Here is a 24,102-nt window from a genome sequence, read left to right as displayed (position 1 = left end):
GGACTTCTGCACGCCAGGCCGACACTCTACCACTGAGCCAACCGGCCAGGGCCCACATTTTTTTAATGTGCAGCTAGTTTACTATTACAAAGTGATATTGGGTATGCCTATTCCTAAATGTGTATAGGTAATTTTGCAACTTTTTCTTTCTTTAATTATTTTTTTTCAACAAATACTTATTGTGTACTTTGTTCCAGGCAAGTTGTAGACCCTGAGAATAGAAAAGTGATTGAACAAAATGGAATACCTGAACTTAAAAAGTTGTTGTGTCCAAATGAAGAGACCTAATAAATAGCCTATCAACCAGTAAGTCCTATAACAAGGGAAACTATAAATTCCATGGTGATGTATAAGAAGAATATTCAGCCCAATAGAGAGAGATGAAAAATAGTGTTATGGTGGTGTTCCTCGGGGAAACGGCTGAGCTGAAATCTAAAGATGAGGAAGAGTTAGGAAGGGGAAAAGAAGAGTGGAGCAAGGTTGGGGAGGTTAGGGGGACTGTTATGAGTAGAGAAGGTGTCAGGTTTCCTTATGGACCTTACTATATGTTGCCAGCTGGAATCTAACTTCCCTTTACTAGTTTATATGACTGCCACAATTACCCCTAGCTAATAAGAATTTAAAGTATTTATAAAGAAGACTCCATTTGATTGTTTGGCTGCATTATCATTGTAAGAATCATAGATCTCTTTCAAAGATTATATATATATATATATATCTCCAGGCTCTAACTCCAAATCATTTTCAATCACAATAAAAAGCCAAAGAAACACATCCTATATTCTTTTGTTTATACAAAAAATGACATGAAAAAACATGTTTAACCCACCTCCCACCTGCTAGTGAAGTAAACTCAAATTGCATTAAGAAAGCTAGCAAAACTCTCTCTTTTCATGTTGATCTTTATGAATGCATCACCATCTTTTTCTTTCAAAATGTTATTGTTGATAAAAATCAATCAGAGTTGAGTGAAGGTAACATATTACTAACATAAAAATGTGTAAATACACATAGTGTTTGATATACCTTAAATTTTTTCCTAGTTTACTGTAACAATGCAATTTCAGTTGTATTGTGATGCTTGGTGGAAAGTTATTTATAACTTCCCATTTTGTTTTTTTAACAATTTTTTTTTACTATTTCTGGTAGGTTTTTAAGTACTATTTCTGGTAGGTTTTTAATAAAAATGATGATTTCTAAAATTACATTGCAAACTTTTAACAAGTCAAAATATGATTATCTTTTTTTCTCACTATGAGTTATAAATTTTCTCATGGTGGTTGTTAAGGATTAATTATATTTTAAAATATAAATGTTTTAATAGCATAACTCACTTTTAAACACAGTCACATTGTTCAAACTTCAACAAATGATTTTATATAAAAAAGGACACCACCCACATGCTTTTAAAGAACAGGGTTGGGTTTTGTATAGTAGTTAGACTATTATCTGCAGGATTAGAGACCCTAGTTAAAGACCATAATAAAACACTAGTCCTTGCTGATTACTTTTATTTGCAGGTGGTTATCTAACCACCCAGTAGAAAAGTTTATGCACTGTATTTTTAAAAAACAAAAGGAAGCCTTTTTTAAACCTTAAGTCCCTTTATCTAAGCCATACTACATAATAATTTGCATTATACCTCTGGTTCAATAGTTTTATATGTTTAAGCTATCAAGAATCATTTTTAATGTGTTCTAAATAATTTTTAATCATCATACCTCCTTTGGCCAATATTTGTGATTGTTAAAAGTTAAATGTAAGAACTAAATACTATGTAAATTGAATGCAGTATTTGATTTTTAGGTTTGTCCTTTTACAATGAGATGGTTTGAGATATTAAAGACATGTCAATTTAAGCAGTGCGTGAATAATTCTGGCTATTGTTGAGGCTTTCTTATATAAGAAGTAATTGCAAGATTAACCAAAATACTAAACATTCAGAGAATCTAATCCTACTTCTGAGGAGACTGTGAGTACAACCTCTGCTGAGAAAAATTAATATTTGAATTATTAGATTCTTTTCTCTTTAACCCAATTGTGCATTTTTTAAAAGCCTAGATATTTGTTGCATATTCATCTATGTAATGTATCGATCTAAATTAAGGTTTGTTCTTCTGAGATTTGATTTATTTTTTCTTTTATTTTTATATATAATTAAAATTCTTTTTTATTGTTTGATTTTCGAGAGACAGAGGAAGAGAGAGAGAGGCATTCATGTTATTCCAGTCAGTTGTGCATTCATCAGTTGTTTACCATATGTGTGCCAACCGGGGGTCAAACCTGCAACCTTAGCATTTTGGGACAATGTTCTAACTAACTGAGCTTTCCAGTCAGAGCTATATGAAATTCTTCATTACTAATTGACAAATTTGTTTATTAATTCAGCATTTGTGTAATAAATGTCTAATGTGAATATCTTGTATCCTTCCTTCTTCCTTTTGAGAAACAGTAGATCAGTCCTCTAGTGTCATATGAACTGGCTGTATTGATATGTTATATTGGATAATTCAAATTCATGCAAATAAACTGTTATTGAATTAACTATAATGAATGCTGCTGTTAAACTTCGTAGGATACTAATATACATCTTCAAATTATAACCCTCTCAAAATAGGTTTAGATCAGATTATGTAACTCTCCATGCAGATGTCCAGATAGATCCTTATAGATGCTGGCCTAGGACATCCTTAGAAACATTATAATGGAGAAGAACAAAGTCTTTAGAGACAGATGATTTAGTCTCAAATATAGGCTCAGGGGCTTTCTACATACTGTTTGGGAAAATCCTCTATAAACCTTAGCATGCTCATCTGTAAAATGGGAAATATAATGCTATTTACCTCATAGGGTTAGCAAGAGAATTAAATGTAATAATACTAATAATAACTGTATTTATACAAGGTTTACTAAATGCATAATATCCTGTTAAAAAGTTTACTTTTGTTATCTTAATGAATTCTCATAACTTCAGGACATGCACTATTACTCGCTCTATTTTATCAAAGAGGAAACCATTTAGAGAAGGTAACTTGCTTATACATGTAACATGTTGAACACTGCTCAGCACATAGTGATCACTCTGTCAATGTTAGTTACTGCTATTATCCCAGAATTTGCCATTAGGTATTTTGAGAACATTTATTCTGCCCTGAACATTTTTGGGTGCATGTATATGACTCAAACCATTGGTTAAATATCGTCACTTTACGGTAACAAATTACTTAGTGGAGGCAATGGATGGTATGAAATTATAGATTCCTGAAATATTTGATCAAAGCCTTCTGGCTTGAATGTTAAAACACTGTTGGTTGGTCTTTATATATTAGTTTGTCCCTTTCTAAAATATCATTGTAAAAACATGTTTTAATTTAAAATCCATTTTAAAGAGATTTTATTAAATATAATCCTAGACTAAATAGGTGGACAAACTATTAGACTGAAGGTCAGATTTAGGTATTGAGGGTTTTAATTGCGTTTTACTGTAAGTCACTATGCTAAGTGTTCTTCATGAATTATGACAAATTTTTATACTGCCTCTGTTGAAATATCATCAGAAACTGAGAAGTCGCTTTTCAAAGAATCTCACTTGAATCCAATAATCTGAATCTTACAAGTCTTCATTATATAGAATTAAAATCTTTCCTCATGTGACCTGAAATATTGCTTTCAGTATGCAGTAGTTTCTTAATAAATACATATTTAATTATTGATTTCTGGTACAATAAAAATAAATTGTTTGAAAACAGTCCTCCAAATGGCCTTCCTTCAAAAATTTGAGGACAAGTATCTTCTCCTTTGAATCTTTTTTCATCAGCTTAATATCTGAAGATTCTCAAACTTACTGTTGGTGATTATAACATAGAAGAAAGTTTAGCCTGACTAAGTGGTGGCACAGTGTATAGAGTGTAGGCCTGGGATGCTGAGGACCCAGGTTCAAAGCCCCAAAGTTACGGGCTTGAGCGTGGGGGCCCACCAGCTTGAGCACAGGGTCACCGGCTTGAGTGTGGGATCATAGACATGACCTCATACGGCTAGACCCCAAAAATGGCTGACTTGAAGCCCAAGGTCTCTGACTTGAGCCCAAAGTCGCTGGCTGAGCTGGAGCCCCCTCCCACCCCCCATCACAGCACATATGAGAAAGCAATCGATGAATAACCAAAGTGCCGCAACTGCCAGTTGCTGCTCCTCATCTCTTTCCCTTCCTGTCTGTCTGTTTGTTCCGGTCTCTCTCCCCTCTCTCTGTCTCTCTCACAAAAAATAAATAAATAAAATTAAACAATTTAAAATATAATATAGAAGGAAGTTTAGGTGTTCTGCATCAAATGTCAAATACTCTGTGCTGAGAAACAAAAGATAATTGCAATCACAAGATCAAAAAAGTTGAGTGCTGTCATAATGGTCATTTGGGGGGAAAAGCTTATAAATTGTAATTTTAATTAAAATGTAAAAATTGAAAAGGAATACTAGTACAATTCTACTGAATTTGATTGTATGTGAAATTCCTAGTTATTGTCTAAGAAAAAATGCTGACCATTTGCCCCAAGGACTACATGTTCACAAGCAAGTCTGATAAATTTTAAATTCGGTAGCCTAGTTTAAGATGGAACCTAATAAGTTTTTATGAAGGATTAGCTCTAGTAGTCTCATCAGTTAGGCTACTTTCAATGTAAAACATTTTATTTACTTCATAGCAAGCACATTTTCTGGCTGATCTCTTGACCTATATTGCTTTACAACTACAAAAGGTCTAATTATTTTGTTGTTGTTGCTTTTTTGTTTTGTATTTTTCTGAAGTTGGAAACAGGGAGGCAGTCAGACAGACTCCTGCATGCGCCCGGCCAGGATCCAACCGGTACACCCACCAGGGGGCGATGCTCTGCCCATCTGGGGCGTTGCTCTGTTGCAACCAGAGCCATTCTAGCGCCTGAGGCAGAGGCCATAGAGCCATCCTCAGTGCCTAGGCCATCTTTTGCTCCAATGGAGCCCTGACTGCAGGAGGGGAAGAGAGAGACAGAGAGGAAGGAGAGGGGGAGGGGTGGAGAAGCAGATGGGTGCTTCTCCTGTGTGCCCTGGCCGGGAATCAAACTGGGGACTCCTGCACGCCAGGCTGACATTCTACCACTGAGCCAACCGGCCAGGGCCCTGTGTTTTATTTTTAAATGATACATTCTTATTTTCATAAATGGTACCATGTCTACTATACTATATGTATAAAATATACTGTATTCTGTACCTTGCTTTTACAATCCACTGGGATAACTTTTCATATACTCACATACAGATCTACTTCACTGTTTTCTTTTAAACAAGGTGCATGGCATTCTGTAGTATAGTTGCAAAATAATTTATAAAATTATGTCTTCTATTGATAGGCATTTAAATTCTCAATCTTCCCTATTATAAACAATATTGTAATGAACACCCTATTACATAATTTATACACATTTGTAATTATATTTGAGGTTAAGTTTCTAAATGTGGAATGGAAGGAATATGTATATAAAATTTTCATAAATATTTTATAAATTTTTATAAGTATTACCACATTCTTCTTGAAAGGCCTTGCAAAAATTTATATTTCCATAAACAACCTTTAAGTGTCTATTTTATCTAACTTTGATTTATCAAACTTTATTTGATAGGTGAAAATTATTGTAACATTATAGTTTTAATTTATATTTTAGTAATAATAAATGAAATTGAAAATGTTTGCAAATATTTTTTAAGTCTTAAGGTTTTAGGACACTTTTATTTCCATGAAATTTCCATTTTTCACATACTATACCAATTTCTATTGCTGTTGGTCTTTTTCTTATTTATAAAAGCTAATTAGATATTACAGAAATTAATCTTTTGTCATAAGAGTTGCAGATATTTTATGGAGGGTGGCGCATATATTTTTTGGCTTTTTAAAATAGCCTGTCAATTTTGATACAGCTATTATGTGAATGATTAATCATTTAAACAATAGTACTAAACCAGTCTATTTGAAATTATCCTTAAATCATCTTTAAAATAGGTTGCTATTTTTTACCTGTAAAATATGAGTGAGTTGAATTGAAAAATTGCTAGAGTTATTTTCAAATCATGATATTAATTTTTCTTTTAGTTGCTAAACATTTATGAAAAAGATATTTTACCATCCAATACAATGTCAATTTATACATCAAGGCCTACCTAAGTAATTTCAATTAGGAAATATTACAGCAAAAAATTAAAGAGCAGAACTTTCCTAAAATCGTATTCAGCCCTGGCTGGACAGATCAGTTGGTTAGAGAATCATGCAGAACTGCAGACGTTGCCAGTTAGATCCCCAGTCAGGGCTCATACAGGATCAGATTAATGTTCCTGTCTCTCTTTCTCTCCCTTCCTCTCTCACTAAAGTCAATAAATAAACACTAAAAAAAGAAAAAATGTCTTCTTTAAAAAAAAAAAAAAGCCTGACCTTTGGTAATGCAGTGGATAAAGCATCGACCTGGAACACTGAGTCACCGATTGAAAACCCTGGACTTGCCTGGTGAAGACACATATGGGAGTTGATACTTTCTGCTCCTCCCCCCTTCTTTCTCTATCGCTCTCTCCTCTCTAAAATGAATAAATAAAATATTTTTTAAAGTATCTTTAAAATTATATTCACATGTAAATCTAGTTATGTTAACATTTTAAGAAGGTGGAAGTAGTTTTTAAATCCACATAATTACCTCAAATTGATAAATATTTATGGAGTGACTATTATAAATAATATTAAAACCATCATGATAGGATTATACTGATATTGAACTGAGAAGAACCAACTACCCACATAATGCCTCACTCCCCAACGTTGGACTCTCAAAATAAATTGGCAAAAGCCTTAAACATAAGTTATAATAAGAATCTAATATTATGCCAGACAATTACAAGAAATTTTTATCAATTAAGTTTTGTTCAAGATCACTTCAAAACCGGATGGGAAATGTTCTTAAACAAAAGGAATCAAACAGTTAAAACATGTTAAGCATTAAAATGCCTGTGTTAACATCCACATCTCCCAAGTTTTTACTCAACAGAATACAGGGTTGGGCAACAGTAGGTTTACAGTTGTGAGTACACAAAACACAGAGTTTATTCTTATATTATTGTTTATTTATTATCGTATTATTTTCTATATGAATAATTGTAAACTTTTTAGTCCACTCTGTATACTAAAACCTAAACATTTCTGTATAAATTGTTATCAAAAAGAGTATTATGAAAATGTAATAGATTAACCATGGCATGAAATATTCTTCTATTTCAGACTGGTCCAAAATGTGGTTATTATTAATAGTGGCAAATTTGATATCGGCACTTGGAACGACACAAGGTTTCTTTGGAAAATTAAATCCTGAAAGCCCTGAAGTGACTATGAATATTGTAAGTTACTGGAGAAAAAAAAAACCTAAAACACCAAGAAATTACCATGATTTAGAATTATAGTGGATTTGGCCCTGGCCAGTTGGTTCAGAGGTAGAGCATTGGCCGGCATACGGATGTCCTGGTCTGATTCCCCATCAGGGCACACAGAAGTGACCATCTGCTTCCACCTCACCTCCCCCCCCCCCCCACTTTCTTTCTCTTTTCCTCCCACAGCCATGGCTTGATTGGCTAAAGTTAGTTGGCCTCAGTATTGAGATGGCTCCTTGCCTCCACGTCAGGCGCCAAAAAAAAAAAAAAGTTTGGTTGCAAAGCAATTGAGCAACAGCTCCAGATGGACAGAGCAGGCCCCCCTAGTGAGCTTGCCTGGTGGATCCTGGTCGGGATGTATGCAGGAGTCTGTTTCTCTGCCTCCCCTCCACTCACTAAAAAAGAAAAAGAAAAAGAAGAACTATAGTGATATAAGCTTTTACATACACAATTAAATATAACTATCTACTTACTAGATGCATTTAAGAAGTCAACAAAAAAGTTTTGGGCTTTCCTTATTAGAGTCAGATGATTTCCTATTGGGGATACCCAAGTGAAGAATATGAAGTCGTGACTGAAGATGGTTATGTTCTTGAGATCTACAGAATCCCTCATGGAAAGAAAAATTCAGAGAATAGAGGTATAACCTTCTTCTCTTCCTTCCTATTTCCCTCTTCCTTTCTCCCCTCTGCCCTCTTCACCTCTTTATTAATCTTTTTCTTTCCTTTTTCCTCCTTTTTTTTTTCAAAAGACTTAAAAACATCTTGTTCATTCTGGAAAGTAACAATGATTTTCTCATCTCCAATCTTCAAAGAGATCACCATCAAGCAAATAAGATAGATAAGCAAATAATTATAATAATATGTGATCAGAGCAATGCTAGAACTCTACACAGGATAAGCTAGATTTCCTAACAAAGACACCTAACTAGGAGAAGTCAAGGAAAGTTTGCTCTCGGAAATAAAACTAAGATCAGTCCTAGAAAATCAAGAAGAGTTAGCTAAGATGTGTGTTGTGGAGGGGAGAAAAGGGAGGCAGTTCAAGGCTCATTTCCTAAGGAGATCAAAGTCATTTTTGCTACTATTAAAAATGTATCTTTTTCTCATTGTAGAAAACACTGTATAGTACAAAAAGTAAAATTAAGCAAGACAACAAACTAACATCATGCTGAATTTTTTTTAAATATAATTTTTCAATAGTTTTTAGAGACATAATTGGCATACAATATTTAAAGTTCATTATTCATGGTGGCCAAGGCATGGAGACAACCAAAGTGTCCTTCCATAGATGGTTGGACAAAGAAGATGTGGTACTCAGTCATAAGAAAAGATGAAAGTTGCCTAACCAGAGGTGGCACAGTGGATAAAACAACATCAACCTGGAATTCTGAGGTCTTCAGTTTGAAATCCTGGGCTTGCCCAGTCAAGGCACATTTGAGAATCAACTACTATGAATTGACACAACCCGCTCCTCTCTCCCCTTCTTTCTCTCTCTCTCCTCTTTCTAAAAACAATAAATAAAATTTTAAAAAAAGATGAAATATGCCACCTGTGACAAACTGGATGGGCCTTAAGAATATTATATTAAATGAAATAAGTCAGTCAGAAAAAACTAAGAACTATGATTTCATTCACAGGTGGGATATGAAACTGAGACACAAGAACAGAGACAATAGTATACTGGTTACCAGAGGGAGCAGGTTGGAGGGTGATAGAAGACAAAGGGGGTCAAATGCATGGTGACAGAAGATAGTTTGACTTTGGGTGATGGGCACACAACACAATGTACAGATCATGTATTATAAAGATGTATAATTAAAATCTATATGGTCTTATTAAACAATGTCACCCCATTAAATTTAATAATAAAAATTTTATTTTTATTTATTTTTTGATAGAGACAGAGAGAGGGACAGATAGGGAAAGACAGACAGGAAGGAAGCGAGATAAGAAGCATCAATTTTTCGTTGTGACACCTTAGTTGTTCATTGATTACTTTCTCATATGTGCCTTGACCGGGGGGCTACAGCAAACCGAGTGACCCTTGCTCAAGCCAGCAACCTTGGGCTCAAACCAGTGACCATGGGGTCATGTTTATGATCCCACGTTCACCAGCAAACCATATGCTTAAGCTGGTAAGCCCACATTCAAGCCCGCAATCTTGAGTTTTGAACCAGGGTCCTTTACATCCCAGTCCAATGTGCTATCCACTGTGCTACTGCCTGGTCAGGCTAATAATAAAAACTTTAAATAAAGTATATAATTTGGTAAGTTTTTTGTCATCTGAAAAACCATCACCAAAATTAAGGTAAGATATTCAAGAATATTCAACTCAATCAAGCAAATGATGTAATGCTAGTAATGTAAAAGCCTGCTTCTATATTTATATTTATCTTAGACTAAAGAATGATTTAGGCCTGACCTGTGGTGGCAGAGTGGATGAAGCCTTGACCTGAAACACTGAGGTCACCGGTTCAAAACCCTGGTCTTACCTGGTCAAGGCACATATGGGAGTTGATGCTTCCTGCTCCTCCCTCTGCTCTCTCTCTCTCTCTCTCTCTCACTCACTCAGCCACTCTCCTTCCCACCTCTCTAAAATAAATTTAATAAAATAATGATTTATAAATGTTTTAAATATTTTTTTTCTTTAGGCCAGAGACCTGTTGTGTTTTTGCAGCATGGTTTGCTCACATCAGCCACAAATTGGATTTCCAACCTGCCCAACAACAGCCTGGCCTTCCTTCTGGCAGATGCTGGTTATGACGTGTGGCTGGGGAACAGCAGGGGAAACACCTGGGCCAGGAGAAATATATACTATTCACCAGACTCTGTTGAATTCTGGGCTTTCAGGTAAAGAGGGAAACAATTAACAATGGACACTTAAAAATATTGAGTTTTAAAAACGTGGGTGTTTACCCCTTCCAACTCAGACCTAGTTTAACATATTATACTTCAAGTAAGAAGAGAAGGGAATCATTTATCCCCTAATCCTTTCTTGGATTTTTCCATACACTTCATCACAAAGGTAGCTTTTTCTCCAAACATTCTGTGGTCTCATTACCCAGTCTTAGAGAATTCCTTGAATTGCTTTTCCAAATGAAATGAGCAAAATGACTGAAACAAGAAAATTTTATGCCCCAAGTAGATTCAAAAAGAAATATCCCTATGGATTCAAGAGGCTGTTAAACCCAGTTAAGGGTTCAAGAACAGCAATCTGAGTCAATATCTATATTGAGGATGGGTTGGACACCATGAAGATGTTATCAAAGGTTTTCTAACACTATCCTGAAAACTGCTAAAGGAAGTGGAGAACCAAAGACAATTTGGTTGGTGGTGCTGCGGCACAAAAAGGCTGAAAGTTCTAGGAGCTGAAAGGAAGCCTGTGTGTCCTGGCTGTAGTGAGGAAATGGGAGATTGACATGAGAGGGGACTAGAGATGCCATCAAGGTCCCAGGAGGCCAAGACTATGTAGACCATGGTAAAGGCCTTGGAGCTCATTCTAAATCTGATGAAAAGTCACTGAAAAGTTTTAAACAAGGGAGTGGCATAATCTTGTTTTCATTTTCAAAATATTCTGGCTGATTGGTGAAGAATAAAATAGAGAAGGATATAGTTCATATTAAATAGCAGTAGAACACTGCATACAAATGACTATTAAATTTGACATTGTCCTAGGTATAGAAATAACCCCCAGCTACAGATATTATCTTGTTTGATTAAATTGTGACTTTAATGCTGTGCTTCATGTCAACTGTTTATAAGAAGCTAACCCAAACAGCATCTAGTACTCACTAATAATGGTCTATAAGCAGTGATACTTAGAGATTCTATCAATAGTTTTCAATTTCTCAAAGGGAGACTTTGCTTTAAATATATTGGACTTTTAGGCCTGACCTGTGGTGGCGCAGTGGATAAAGCGTCAACCTGGAAATGCTGAGGTCGCCGGTTCGAAACCCTGGGCTTGCCTGGTCAAGGCACATATGGGAGTTGATGCTTCCAGCTCCTCCCCCCTTCTCTCTCTCTGTCTGTCTCTCTCTCCCTCTCTCTCTCCTCTCTAAAAATGAATAAATAAAATAAAATTAAAATTAAAAAAAAACAACAAAAAAAAATATATTGGACTTTTAGAAACTATAGCAAGAAATTATGTTGTTTTATTTTGTCCTTTTTTCTTGCAGCTTTGATGAAATGGCTAAATATGACCTCCCAGCCACAATTGACTTGATTTTACAGAAAACTGGACAGGAAAAGCTACACTATGTTGGGCACTCCCAGGGCACCACCATTGGTAGGTAAAAGCAGTTGAAACAGGTAGCTTAATTCGTATGGACCCCTTTCCAGATGTTATGTTGGCCATTATGCTATTTGCTTTCCATTCATTATATAATGTAATGTCGACAACAATCTAATGATATAGGAACAATTATTACTCCTATTGTATACATGGGAAAACAAAACAGGGGTTAAATAAATTGTGCAAGGTAACATTATTCCAAATAAGGTAGGTCATTTACCAGCCTAGGCACTCTGACTCCCAAGCCCATGCTCTGAAACGTAGCACCACACAGCCTCTGGGCTGAACTGATTCTATTCATTCAACCACATTAATGGAGCATCTACAAGATGCCCTAAGAATACAGTAATAAATAAAATAGATTAAAACCTTTGTCTTCTTACTACTTATACTCTAGTCAGTGGGAGGGGGCACAAAAAATAACAAAGATTAAAAAGTAAGATGTGAACTCTGTTAGATAATGATAATGCTATGGAAAGACAAGTAAATAAAGGAAGGATATTAGAGAGCATCAGAGGGGTACACAGCAATTTTAGATAGGGAACAGCATCAGCCACTCTCTAAGTAAAGACATGAAGGAGTGCAAGGAGTAAGCCATGTGCATTGCCTACTGACATTTCAAATGGTCTGAGGCTGTAGTACATGTAACATGTTCAGGAAGTGGCAATGAAGGTATTCACTGTGTAGATGAATCAGGTTGAACGAATGAGACAGAGAGAGAGATATGATCAGGGAAGGGACTGAGGAAAGCAGACTGTTAGGGCTTTTTGGCTGTTGTAAGGATTTTAGCTTTCACTCTAAAAGAAAAGGAAAATTAAGGAAGAATTTTGAATAGAGAAGTTACATGATCTGACCTATTGATCCTCTACAGAATTAGTAGTAATGTGATCCCATTAACAGGATCCCTTCAGTTACTGACAGGAAACAACGGTTGGAGCAGAGAAACCAGTTAGAAGACCCATGTGAGAGGTGATAGTGACATAGACGAGAAGGTACAGGTAGCTGGGGAGGAAATGATATGTAGTTAGGCTCTGGGTCTATATTTTAAAATATATTTTAATAGTGGAACCAACAGGATTTGCTTACATATGGGATATGGGTGTAAGAGAAAGAGAGGAGTCAAGGATGATGCCAAGATCTGTGGCCTGAGCACCTGGAGCAATGGAGATGCCATTAACCAAGATGAAGAAAACTGCGAGAAGAACTGGTGTTTCCAGGAAGAGCAGGAGCTCAGTTTTAGACCTGCTATTGGATACTCAAATGGAGGGGTCAAGCCATCAATGGTAAAAGAAGTAGGGTGAAAGCACAAGTGGGAAATGAGGCATCATATAGGAGGAATAAAGGCATGTGCTTTTTTGTTTGTTTTGCTGATTCTCACTGTCAGCTGATTACTTCATTTCCTATTAAAATTCTAAGCAGTCAGAATGTCCATATAAAGACACACACACACACATATATATATATGGAAGTGGATAAAATTGGTGGTGAAAATTCTCTTCTTACTGTTAGATTGTCTTAAAGCCTGGGTCTCATCTATAAAAAATTTAGGCAGAAGTAAATGTCAGTGAGATAGAGATTCTTAATGTCCTTATTATTACATAACAGGTCGTGTTCGCAAGGGGATGAAGATTAGTACACAGCGTGTTTTTTAAAGAGTCACTCTTAAAGGAAAGGGCAAAAGCACAGCAATAGGCAGAGAGACAGAAGCAAAAAGGCCTCAACCAAGTCTGTACACATGGCTGTTCTTGAGCGGGGTGAGGTGGCTGGGCCTTTTTACTCACATTGTTGACCAGTCATCAAATTCAGGCTGCCCCAGAAGGGAGCCTAACCTTGGGTTCTCCTTGCGAAAAAAGCAAAATCAGAGAGAACTCACCACCTACCCTGCAGCTGGGGTTGAATAACTGCCTTAGACTTGAAGGAGGATCCGGGCAATGCATCATAGCAGCAATGACAGGGTCAACAATTGACTCAAAATCCTTTATGAAAAAAAGGGAAATTTCCCGGATTACTAAGATTTATTCCTTTAATTTCCAAAACTACATAAAATTTAACCATTTTGGATGGAAATCTGCTTGAATTTATGACACACTCCCCTGACTTCTTAAATGGAATATTCTGAACAGAATTTAACCTTTAGACTAATGAAATTATTGCATTGAGATGTAATACAAAATTTTTCTTAGGATCATTTAGATGAGTAGAATTGCTATCCTAACACCAAATGATTCCAACCTACCACTCTTTCTAGTTATTTGAATTTTGAACACATTCATTTTTCTTTCTCACTTGTGGACAATTTGTCCCTGCTTTCATCATGTTTGTAAATTTCTATAAGTTTTTCTGCCTTTAAATTTATATCTTCTCAATTCTATGTGGTGGGAAGTTAGATTGTATCCTTGTTAGAATTGTGTCTAAAATAGGATTAAGTTTATATTGAACAAGCACCTGAGAAGTCACCTGTCCTGACAGTGCATAGACCTACAGAGGCTTCTCCTGTGTGATTCTTACTTACTCTGGGTGATATGCGGCTATAATCTGAAGAGTTAGGCAACTAGACAAAGAATTCCTTAATAAACATAGTGCTCCTGGAGACACCATTCTTTCTCTAATAGAATCAGGCTATATCTTATATAAATGAGGGTGTTGTATAAACTGGAGAGTTTTTTTTTCAGGCCCTTCTTGAGTCTCATCAATGTGACATTATTAATGGTGAAAAAAGATTTTCCTATGTAGTCTGACTGTATGAAATATAACTTTAAAACTATTTGATTATATTCTATTATACTACTATGTTACTGTTCATAAACCAATTAATTATGGAAAAGGCTGAGTATATTTAGTGTGTGTAGATGTTTGAATTATCTTAGCAACTCACTTGACAAGCATTTATTATGTGCCAAATATCCTGGTAAGTACATGATTCACCCTGTTTAGTTCCTATACAACCTAATGAAGTACTCATTATTACCCTCTTATTTCATCTGAGGAAACTGAGGCTCTTAGAGTTTGGGTGACTTGTCCAGTCACAAGGCTAATAAACCACAGAGCCAGTATTTGAATCTTATTTAGTCAAATTTCAAACTTACACTTTTAAACTTTCTGCTTATGCAGGCTACTCATTTTATTTTATTTTATTTTATTTTATTCATTGTATAGAGGAAAGAAAGAGAGAGAGAGAGAGAGAGAGAGAGAGAGAAAGAAAGAAAGAAAGAAAGAAAGAAAGAAAGAAAGAAAGAAAGAAAGATAGATAGATAGAAAGAAAGAAAGAGGGGAGAAGCAGGAAGCATCAACTCCCATATATGCCTAGACCAGGCAAGCTTAGGGTTTCGAACTGGTGACCTCAGCATTCCAGGTCAATGCTTTATATCAGGTCAGGTCGAACCTATTCATTTTAAAACTTAATTATCTCATTTGATGAAATGAATTTAAATATATCAAATCTTATGTATAGAGTATAAATAACTTTTTGTCATCCTATAATTATTCTAAAGTTGACCTATTTCTAAAGTCAGATAAGATTTTATTATAACTTTTTAAAAGTTCTACCTTCATGTACTCATACAGAATCTATGAAAATAAAACAAATATTTAAAAATACTAAAATATGCCTGACCTGTGGTGGCATAGTGGACAAAGTGTCGACCTGGAACGCTGAGGTTGCCATTCGAAACTTCAGGCTTGCCTGGTCAAGGCACATATGGGAGTTGATGCTTCCTGCTCCTCCCCTACTTCTCTCCAGCTCTCTCTCTCTCTCTCTCTCTCTCTCCCTTTCTCTTGCTCTTCTCTCTAAAATGAATAAATAAAATCTTTTAAAAATACTAAAAAAATATTAAAATCTGATTACTTTGAACAAGCGGAGATGGTCAGTTTCTCAGATTTCCTCAGATCTCACACACACACACACACACACACTTGACCTATTCCTTGTTGTTCTGTTTCAGGTTTTATTGCCTTTTCTACTAATCCCAAACTGGCTAAGAGAATCAAAACTTTTTACGCATTAGCTCCAGTTGCTACTGTGAAGTACGTCACAAGCCCTTTAAACAAACTTGCAATTATTCCTCCATTCCTCTTCAAGGTATGTGATTCTTTTTAACTGAATGTAAGAGATCAAATTGTCCATGGATTTCAAAGGGAGGGAAAGAAACAAAAACACCTGGTGAACAATCATGTTTACATCCAGAACAGAATTGTATCCTTACTCTATTATTCCTCGAATAGGACTGGCCATGTTTGAATCCCTACTATAGCTTGTGAGATCCCTGTATATTTCTTTATTCTTGATAACTTTCAAGAGGTTAGCAATGCCTCATAGATATTTCATTTATCAAGCACTCCACACAGCTATGTCAAGGCTGATTTCACCCCTGGAACAGGGAAAGGGAAATGAAAACAAAACCAAATAGTGCAATAAGAACTAAAATTTTTAGAGGTGGGGCCTTTGGGAGGTGATTGGATCATAAGGGTAGAGCCCTTATGAATAGATGAGTGTCCTGATGAAAGAGACACCAGGGAGCTCTCTCACCCCTCCTGCCATGTGAAGACACAGTGAAAAGATGACAGTCTGTGAACCCTGAAGCAGGTCCTCACTAGACACTGAATCTGCTGGCCCCTTGATCTTGGACTTTTAAGACTCTAGACACTAAATGGATGAAGAAAATTAGGAAAAGAAAGAATAAGATAAAAAGGGAAGGGAAAGAAGGGAAGGAAAAAGGAGAAAGAGTAAAGTAATGTTTGAAGGAGCCAAGGACTTAGAGACCCCTCTTCAATTACTCTTGGCTTTCTAACCGGTTTCCTAAGAGCTCTTTTCTCTTTAAATAGAGATGCAATAGGGCAGTAGCATAGATATAACATACTATAAATATTAAGTAGCCATACATGGTAGGGAATTAATAATCTTTATTTTTTTCTAAAGCTTAATTACCTACTTTTTCCACACACCAAAACCAACACATATACATTTTCCTTTAAGAGAACAGGTTAGCCTCAAGCTATACAATGTAATGATGCCATTTCCTTGTCTGATTTTGTATGACTCATTTTTTTTCACTCTCAATTAACATGTGTGACTAAATCCTAACATTCTTATATAGGGTCAAAGCTTTTATTCAAAGTGTAAGACTTGGTGATGATTCTGGCTATATTGATGCAGAACTTGTTTATTTCCTACTTGTACTTAGACTTCCCTGTAGGCAATGTAGAGAGTGGTAAAAAACAAAACAAAACAACAACAACAGCCAATAGACCTTCAGTCAGAGGCTTGGGGCTTGGGTCAGTATTCTACTTAAAATTAGTTCTAATTAGCCATTAGCCCAATGTTTTCTCTTGTATAAAATGGGGATGAAAAAATGTCTATTTTCCCCAAGAAGATTATTTAACTACCTAGCCTCATTGTCCTTCTGAAGACTTGGCTGAAAATATGGCTTAGAGTCACCATTTACCTTTCTGATCTTTTCATGATTTATTGTTGAAATCGCACATCTTGACACTTAATTGTGACATGCTCTTTTATGATTTTATTTTATAACTCTTATTACCCCAACTAGACTGTGACTCTTTGTGTCTTATACTTCTTCTCAGCAGTCAATACAGTTCTCAGTGCAACAATAAATACCCAGTATTAATATATGTCCTGACCATTCCACAACTTCATTGTGGAAATTATTTGAAAGTATTTGAAATTCCTAAAACAACATACAAAAATATTAAAATATCACTAGCCTATTCACAGCTGTACCAGCAAATTAGAGGAATTAATTAATCTTCTCTGCAGCTTGATTTTTCCAACCCTCTAATGCTTTTATTTTTTAGGTTATTTTTGGTAACAAAATATTCTACCCACACCACTATTTCGAACAGTTTCTTGCCACTGAAATATGTTCCCGTGAGATACTCAGTGCCCTGTGCAGCAATGCCTTATTCATCATTTGTGGATTTGACCAGAAGAACTTGAACACGGTTTGTATGCATTGAAATTTCTATTCTGAATATTTGGAGCAAGATTTTTGATTACTTGCCCCATCATCACTTAGAAATGTTCTTTTATAAGAACTAGGAGTAGCTTCAGAATTGTGTACATGATATGCAGATAAGTCCAAAAGTAAACACAAGTCATTGCTCCCAGTTTTGTCCCCTTCAAATTCCCTTCCTTCACCCCATTTTCCCTTTATGTAGAAAAAAATTAACTCACTATGTATAATGACTATCATTTATATGTACACACATACACACACACACACACATACACAGAGTGCTGCAAAGCAAGAGGTTTGTGTGTGAACAATTCATTCACTGCTCTCTGGCGCTAAGTAGAGAAAAGTAAAATGCTGAGAATTTAGACTAAAGACCTAGATTAAAGTCTCTGGCTCCATGCTATTACTATTTGAGTAGCACTGGATATTTCTGTAGATGTCTTTGAGCCCCAATTCCCATTTTTATAAAATGGACATAATAAGCTCTCTTTTTTTTCTTTTAATTTATTTTTTTATTTTTATTTTTTATTTTTCTGAAGCTGGAAATGGGGAGAGACAGTCAGACAGACTCCCGCATGCGCCCGACTGGGATCCACCCAGCACGTCCACCAGGGGCGATGCTCTGCCCACCAGGGGGCGATGCTCTGCCCCTCCGGGGTGTCGCTCTGCCACGACCAGAGCCACTCTAGCACCTGGGGCAGAGGCCAAGGAGCCATCCCCAGCGCCCGGGTCATCTTTGCTCCAATGGAGCCTTGGCTGCTGGAGGGGAAGAGAGAGACAGAGAGGGAGGAGGGGGGAGGGTGGAGAAGCAAATGGGCGCTTCTCCTATGTGCCCTGGCCGGGAATCGAACCCGGGTCTCCCGCACGCCAGGCCGACGCTCTACCGGTGAGCCAACCGGCCAGGGCCAGCTCTCCTCTTTGAATGGCTACAAATTAAAGGAGTTAGTCTATGCAATTGTACTTTGCAAGCTCTACAGCGACAGGTACCTGTGTTGTTCATATCCTTCCAGTAAACGTTTCTATAAAACAGAAAAACTTACATCTTAGCTGTTGTGGAAAACTGAATATAGATCTAAGTGTGTGTGCATATGTGTGTTTTCTTTCTAGAGTCGCTTGGATGTGTATCTATCACATAATCCAGCGGGGACTTCTGTTCAAAATATGCTGCACTGGGCCCAGGTATCATTTCTCAAATGCTTAAAAAAATTTTTTTTTGTATTTTTCTGAAGTGACAAGCAGTGAGGCAGAGAGACAGACTCCCACATGCACTCGACCTGGATCCACCAGCATGCCCACCAGGGGGCAATGTTCTGCCCATCTGGGACATTGCTCCATTGCAACCAGAGCCATTCTAGCACCTGAGGTGGAGGCCATGGAGCCATCCTCAGTGCCCAGGCCAACTTTGCTCCAGTGGAGCATTGGCTGTGGGAGGGGAAGAGAGAGACAGAGAGAAAGGAGAGGGGGAGGGGTGGAGAAGCAGATGGGCACTACTCCTGTGTGCCCCGACCAGGAATCAAACCCAGGACATTCCCATGCCAGGACGATGCTCTACCACTGAGCCAACCAGCCAGGGAAAATTTATTTTGAGAGTCTGAACCAAAAGCACATTCTTAAAATATTCTGTCCAATGTTCCTGGTGAGGAATTTTTCTAGCATGTGATACCAACTGAAAATGACCATCAATCCATGTGAATAAAAATACTGTGAAAACAGTTATTCTGGGCAGCAAAGACATAAATGATTTTTATAAAAACAAAGCTGCAATTTTTTTTTGAAAGAGAGGCAGGGAGAGCGAGACAGGAACATCAAGCTGCTCCCGTTTGTTCCCCAAACAAGCAACTTTTGTGTTCCAGGCTGATGCTCCAACCAACCAACATCTCTAGCCAGGGCTTAATTTTATTTATTTATTTATTCATTCATTTTTTTAGAGACAGAGAGAGAAAGAGAGGAAGGGGAGGGGGAAGGGAGCAAGAGGAGAGGGGTAAGAGAAGCATTCATTTGTTGTTTGTTGTTCCAATCAGTTGTACATTCACTGGTTGCTTCCTGTGTGTACCCTGCCTGAGGATGAACCCTCAGCCTTGTCATTTTAGTACAGATGCTCTTAAATGACTGATCTAACCAGCCAGAGTTGCAAAGCTGCATTTAAACTCATATCAGTACATTGTCCTCACCTGACCAGGCAATGGCACAGTAGATAGAGTGTTGGCCTGGGACACTGAGGATGCTTGTTTGAAACCCGAGGTCTCTAGCTTGACCCCAGGGTCCCCAGCTTGAGCATGAGACCATAGATATATATGATCCATGGTCTCTGGCTTGAGCCCAAATGTTGCTGGCTTGAAGCCCAAGGTCATTGGCTTGAGCAAGTGGTCACTGGCTCCTCTGGAGTCCCCAGTCAAGGCACATATGAGAAAGCACTAAGGTGATGCAACTATGAGTTGCTGCTTCTCATCTCTCTCCCTTCCTATCTGTCTGTCCCTGTCTGTCCATCCCTCTCTCTAAAAATAAAAAATTGTCCTGGATAATTAATAGTTTTTATTTTGGGAATAAAAAATAATTTTTAATAACTGTTTTAATTGGAAGTTATACTACTTGAAAATGTTGGAATATTTCTCACATAGCAAGCAGAGTTTATACTTCCTCATGTTCTTATTTTCTCTACATTAGGCTGTTAATTCTGGGAAATTTCAAGCTTTTGACTGGGGTAATCCAGTTCAGAACATGATGCACTATAATCAGGTAAGCTTCTTAAAGTTGAAGTCATTCACATTTTGAGAGGCAAATATTTTAAAAAGTAAAGATGAAATTACAGTAAGTGTGCATATATTTTCCAAAGGCATATTGGTGTCCAGGCCTACCCTTAAGGAAATGCTAGACTAGGATGTTATTTCCATGTGATTCCTCCATTATGTCAAACATCACCCCAGTTTCCCAGTTTCTCAATGTGCTGTCATGCTCCAGTGGCTGTTCTCATTCAAGCTGCCCTTAAAAGACCACATCACTACATGTAGAAACTTAAAATTTAATCTCCACTCATCACATTAGACAGACGTGCCCTGAATCCCAGACCCTGGGCATGCCTTTCTCTCCTTTCTGGAGTGCTATTAGCTAATATAATAAACCGATGATTCTAGCTGGTCATGAGATAAAACTGAAATCTCTGGTTTTTTTAAACAACATCCTCTCATTTTTTGTCAACCAGAAAAGTGATTCAGCCGCATTTCTAGATATAAGAGAAGGATGGTGTGCTTGCAGGTCTAGGTTGGAAACCTTTTCAGCAGAAGGTACTGTGTGGTATAGGCAGACATATTGTACACTCTCCCACTTTTTGTAGCTAAAAAACCCCAAGCTTTGTAATGTGCCCTATTTGAGGTCAATATGAATTCAGACAATAATTTCTTCATCTTTCCACCCACATTCAGGAAATTATTGACATTATTTAATGGGATAATGTTGATAAATCCTTCCCTCTGTAAACTATCAGATTATTACTGGCTAGGTATGAACAAAGGAGTACCTACATTTTTTTTTTTTTTTTTGTAATTCTCTTCTCTCTTCCTTACTCATATTTCCATCCAATAGTAGCTGAACAAAACTACTAATTTTCATGTTTCCATGACTCGATATTTAGAAGGGATTTCTGTCTTTTCACCACAATATCATGTGTAGAGAAGATGCTCACCCCCATTTTTTACATCTTTGATGTCTTCGAAGAGGTTTTCAGAATACCATCAGATCAAACATATGTTGAAAACACATCCTCCTCACCCAAACCATCATCTTCTTAAACCCTCCAAGCAGGGACTTGCTTTGAAACTACCTTTCTACTGAGCTTTAACACCAGCAATCAGACAATTACACCATTGGGGTTAAATGGGATCAGAATAACTTAATCCCAAATCCACCCTCTCTCTAATGAGCCAATAATAGCTCATGATGATATTTAACTAATAAAGTAGTAACTTAATTAAGGACAATTACATGTGGTAAAATCCTTTGTTATGACAAGTTGGCTATTACCTAAGGTGAGATTTCTGGGGAAATTGGCAATGATTCTCTTATTTTCTTGTCCTGCTTTATGAGCCTTTATGAAGGCTATGTGTGATTGGCAATTTTCTAGAAATAAGAAATGGGCCCATGATAGTTTTCTCAGAATTTGAACCAATATTAAGTAAAAGCAGGTAAGTATTTAATAAATAATGCTCCTTAAATGAACTAATTGATAGACTGATTGTACTTGTAAGTTAATACAAAGTCAAAATAAATGACTCAGAACATTTTAAGAAAATCATAGAGTGTTGGCATAGAAACAATCTATCTATTACAGTTAGAATCCAGTCAAGTCCATTTCCTTCAGCTGGAGTTGAAATATAAATTTTTAATTTGTAAGAATTGTTGTATTAAGCCTCACTCCACACAATATGGTCCAAGACTAGCAGCATCAGCAATGGAAATGCAGAATCTAGGCTCTTCCCCCAGATGTACCGAACCAGAATTTTCATTTTGACAAGTCAATTTGAGAAGCACTAATCTAAGTTATATTGCATCCCCTTTGCTCTGTGGATAAAGGTGACTTTCTCTGAGCAATCATTAACAATATACTTATAAAACCAGGTTATAAAATTGGCAACAACATGAATGAAATTTGAGGGCATTATTACTAAGTGAAATAAGTCAGTCAGAGAAAGATAAGTATTGTATAATCACACTTATTTGTGGAATCTAAAACAATAAAAACAAACAACAATAAAATTGAGCCCATAGCTACAGAGAACAGATTGGTGGGTGCCAGAGACAGGGGTGGAAGGTGGGCAAAGTGGGTGAAGGTGGTAAAAAGGTTACAAACTTCCAGTTATAAAATAAATAAATCCTGGGGATGTAATGTACAGCATGGTGACTATAGTTAATAATACTGTATTGTATATTTGAAAATTGCCAAGAGAGTGAATCTTAATCATTTTCATCACAAGAAAAAAAAATTTCAGCTATGTAAAGTGAAGGATGTTAACTAGATTTATTGTGGTAATCATTTCACAATGTATACATGCATCAAAACATTATGTTGTACACCTGAAATGTTTTATGTCAATTATACCTCACAAACAAATATCTAGACCAGTTAATGTTGAATAATCTGCCCAAGGAATAAGTATTGGGGTTTGAAGTGCAGACATCTATGAAAACTGTGCTTCTCTTTCTCTTGTATTAGCCCACACCTCCTAACTACAATGTGGCAGACATGAATGTGCCAATTGCAGTATGGAACGGCGGCCAGGATTGGCTGGCTGACCCTCAAGATGTTGACCTCTTGCTTCCAAAACTCCCTAATCTTGTTTACCACAAGAAGATTCCTTTCTACAATCACTTGGACTTTATCTGGGCCATGGATGCCCCTCAAGAAGTTTACAATGGAATTATTTCTATGATGGAAAAGGACAAAAAATAGTTCTGAATTTGAAGAATTATCCATTTATTTTTCCAAAATACTTTCTCCTCTCACCTATGATTTTCTGTAATGTTTGACATGCAGTGCTTCTTTCTATAATTTTGACTTTAAAAATATATTAGCATCACCAAACTTTGCAGTTGTCATTTTGAATTTAAATGAATTTTTTATATATGGTTTTTCACTTAAAAATTTATTTAGAAATCTTGAAAGAACACATTCCTGGGGAGGTGAAACTTGTCTTGCAAGGTTTTCATTCAATTTATGCTCTAAACTCAGAGTAGATTATGACCCATAAATCATGAGTGTCACCAAAAGACAGTCCTGGGATTGAATATTGACACCTCTTCTGCATGCTTGAGGTTGAGTAAATTGCTTTCTATTGTCTACTATTGCTGAAGCTCAGTCTTCCCATCTGTACAGTTGGGATATCACCTGATCTTTTGTATGTTTAACTCCATGAAAAGGCAAATTAGGCTATCACCTCAGTTGAAGTCAGCTCACTTTTACTTCCTAGGAAGAAAGGAGCAAGAGTAAGTTAGGAAGCAGCAGACAATCCTGGTTCAGAAAATTGGGAAGTAAAAGGTGTGCTCTTCATTCCTACTGCTATTCTTCCCCCATATCTTTAGACGTCAGCCACAAGAGACACACCAAGTAACCAAAAAATTTTTAAAATCACTGCCACCATTCTGGTAAGCACAGGATTCAGAAACATTTCCACTGATGTTTAAGTCAGAATGTGCAACTCCCAGCAATTGATGCTCCTTTTCCCCAAACTAATGACTCCCCCAACTTCCAAACTTACAGTTAACATAGGCTTACCTATGAAATTCTAAATCTGAACAGTCACCATATCAAGGATTTATTTCTCTAGCCACTTCTTTTTTCTTGTTTTAATTTGGAACAAATTTGAGACATTACATATTTCATCCACGTGTCTTTCAGAATGTATTTCTAGAAGATAAGATC

General features: G+C 36.6%; 1 protein-coding gene across 1 annotated transcript; it reads left to right on the top strand.

Moving 5' to 3' along the window:
* The first annotated feature begins 1,840 nt into the window (after positions 1-1,840).
* On the top strand, positions 1,841-23,265 carry LOC136380636 (gastric triacylglycerol lipase-like). Its single transcript, XM_066348636.1, has 10 exons — positions 1,841-1,972; positions 7,283-7,398; positions 7,951-8,068; positions 10,079-10,277; positions 11,603-11,712; positions 15,660-15,796; positions 17,530-17,676; positions 18,798-18,869; positions 20,355-20,426; positions 22,897-23,265. The coding sequence occupies exons 2-10, from the start codon at positions 7,294-7,296 to the stop codon at positions 23,131-23,133; spliced, it is 1,197 nt and encodes a 398-aa protein (XP_066204733.1). The 5' UTR covers positions 1,841-1,972; positions 7,283-7,293; the 3' UTR covers positions 23,134-23,265.
* Positions 23,266-24,102: the final 837 nt, after the last annotated feature.

The sequence above is a fragment of the Saccopteryx leptura genome, chromosome 9 (genome assembly GCF_036850995.1).
Source record: "Saccopteryx leptura isolate mSacLep1 chromosome 9, mSacLep1_pri_phased_curated, whole genome shotgun sequence".
Classification (NCBI taxonomy): Eukaryota; Metazoa; Chordata; class Mammalia; order Chiroptera; family Emballonuridae; genus Saccopteryx; species Saccopteryx leptura.
Note: the sequence above shows the minus strand (reverse complement) of the source record. Positions and strands in the feature narration are given on the sequence as shown.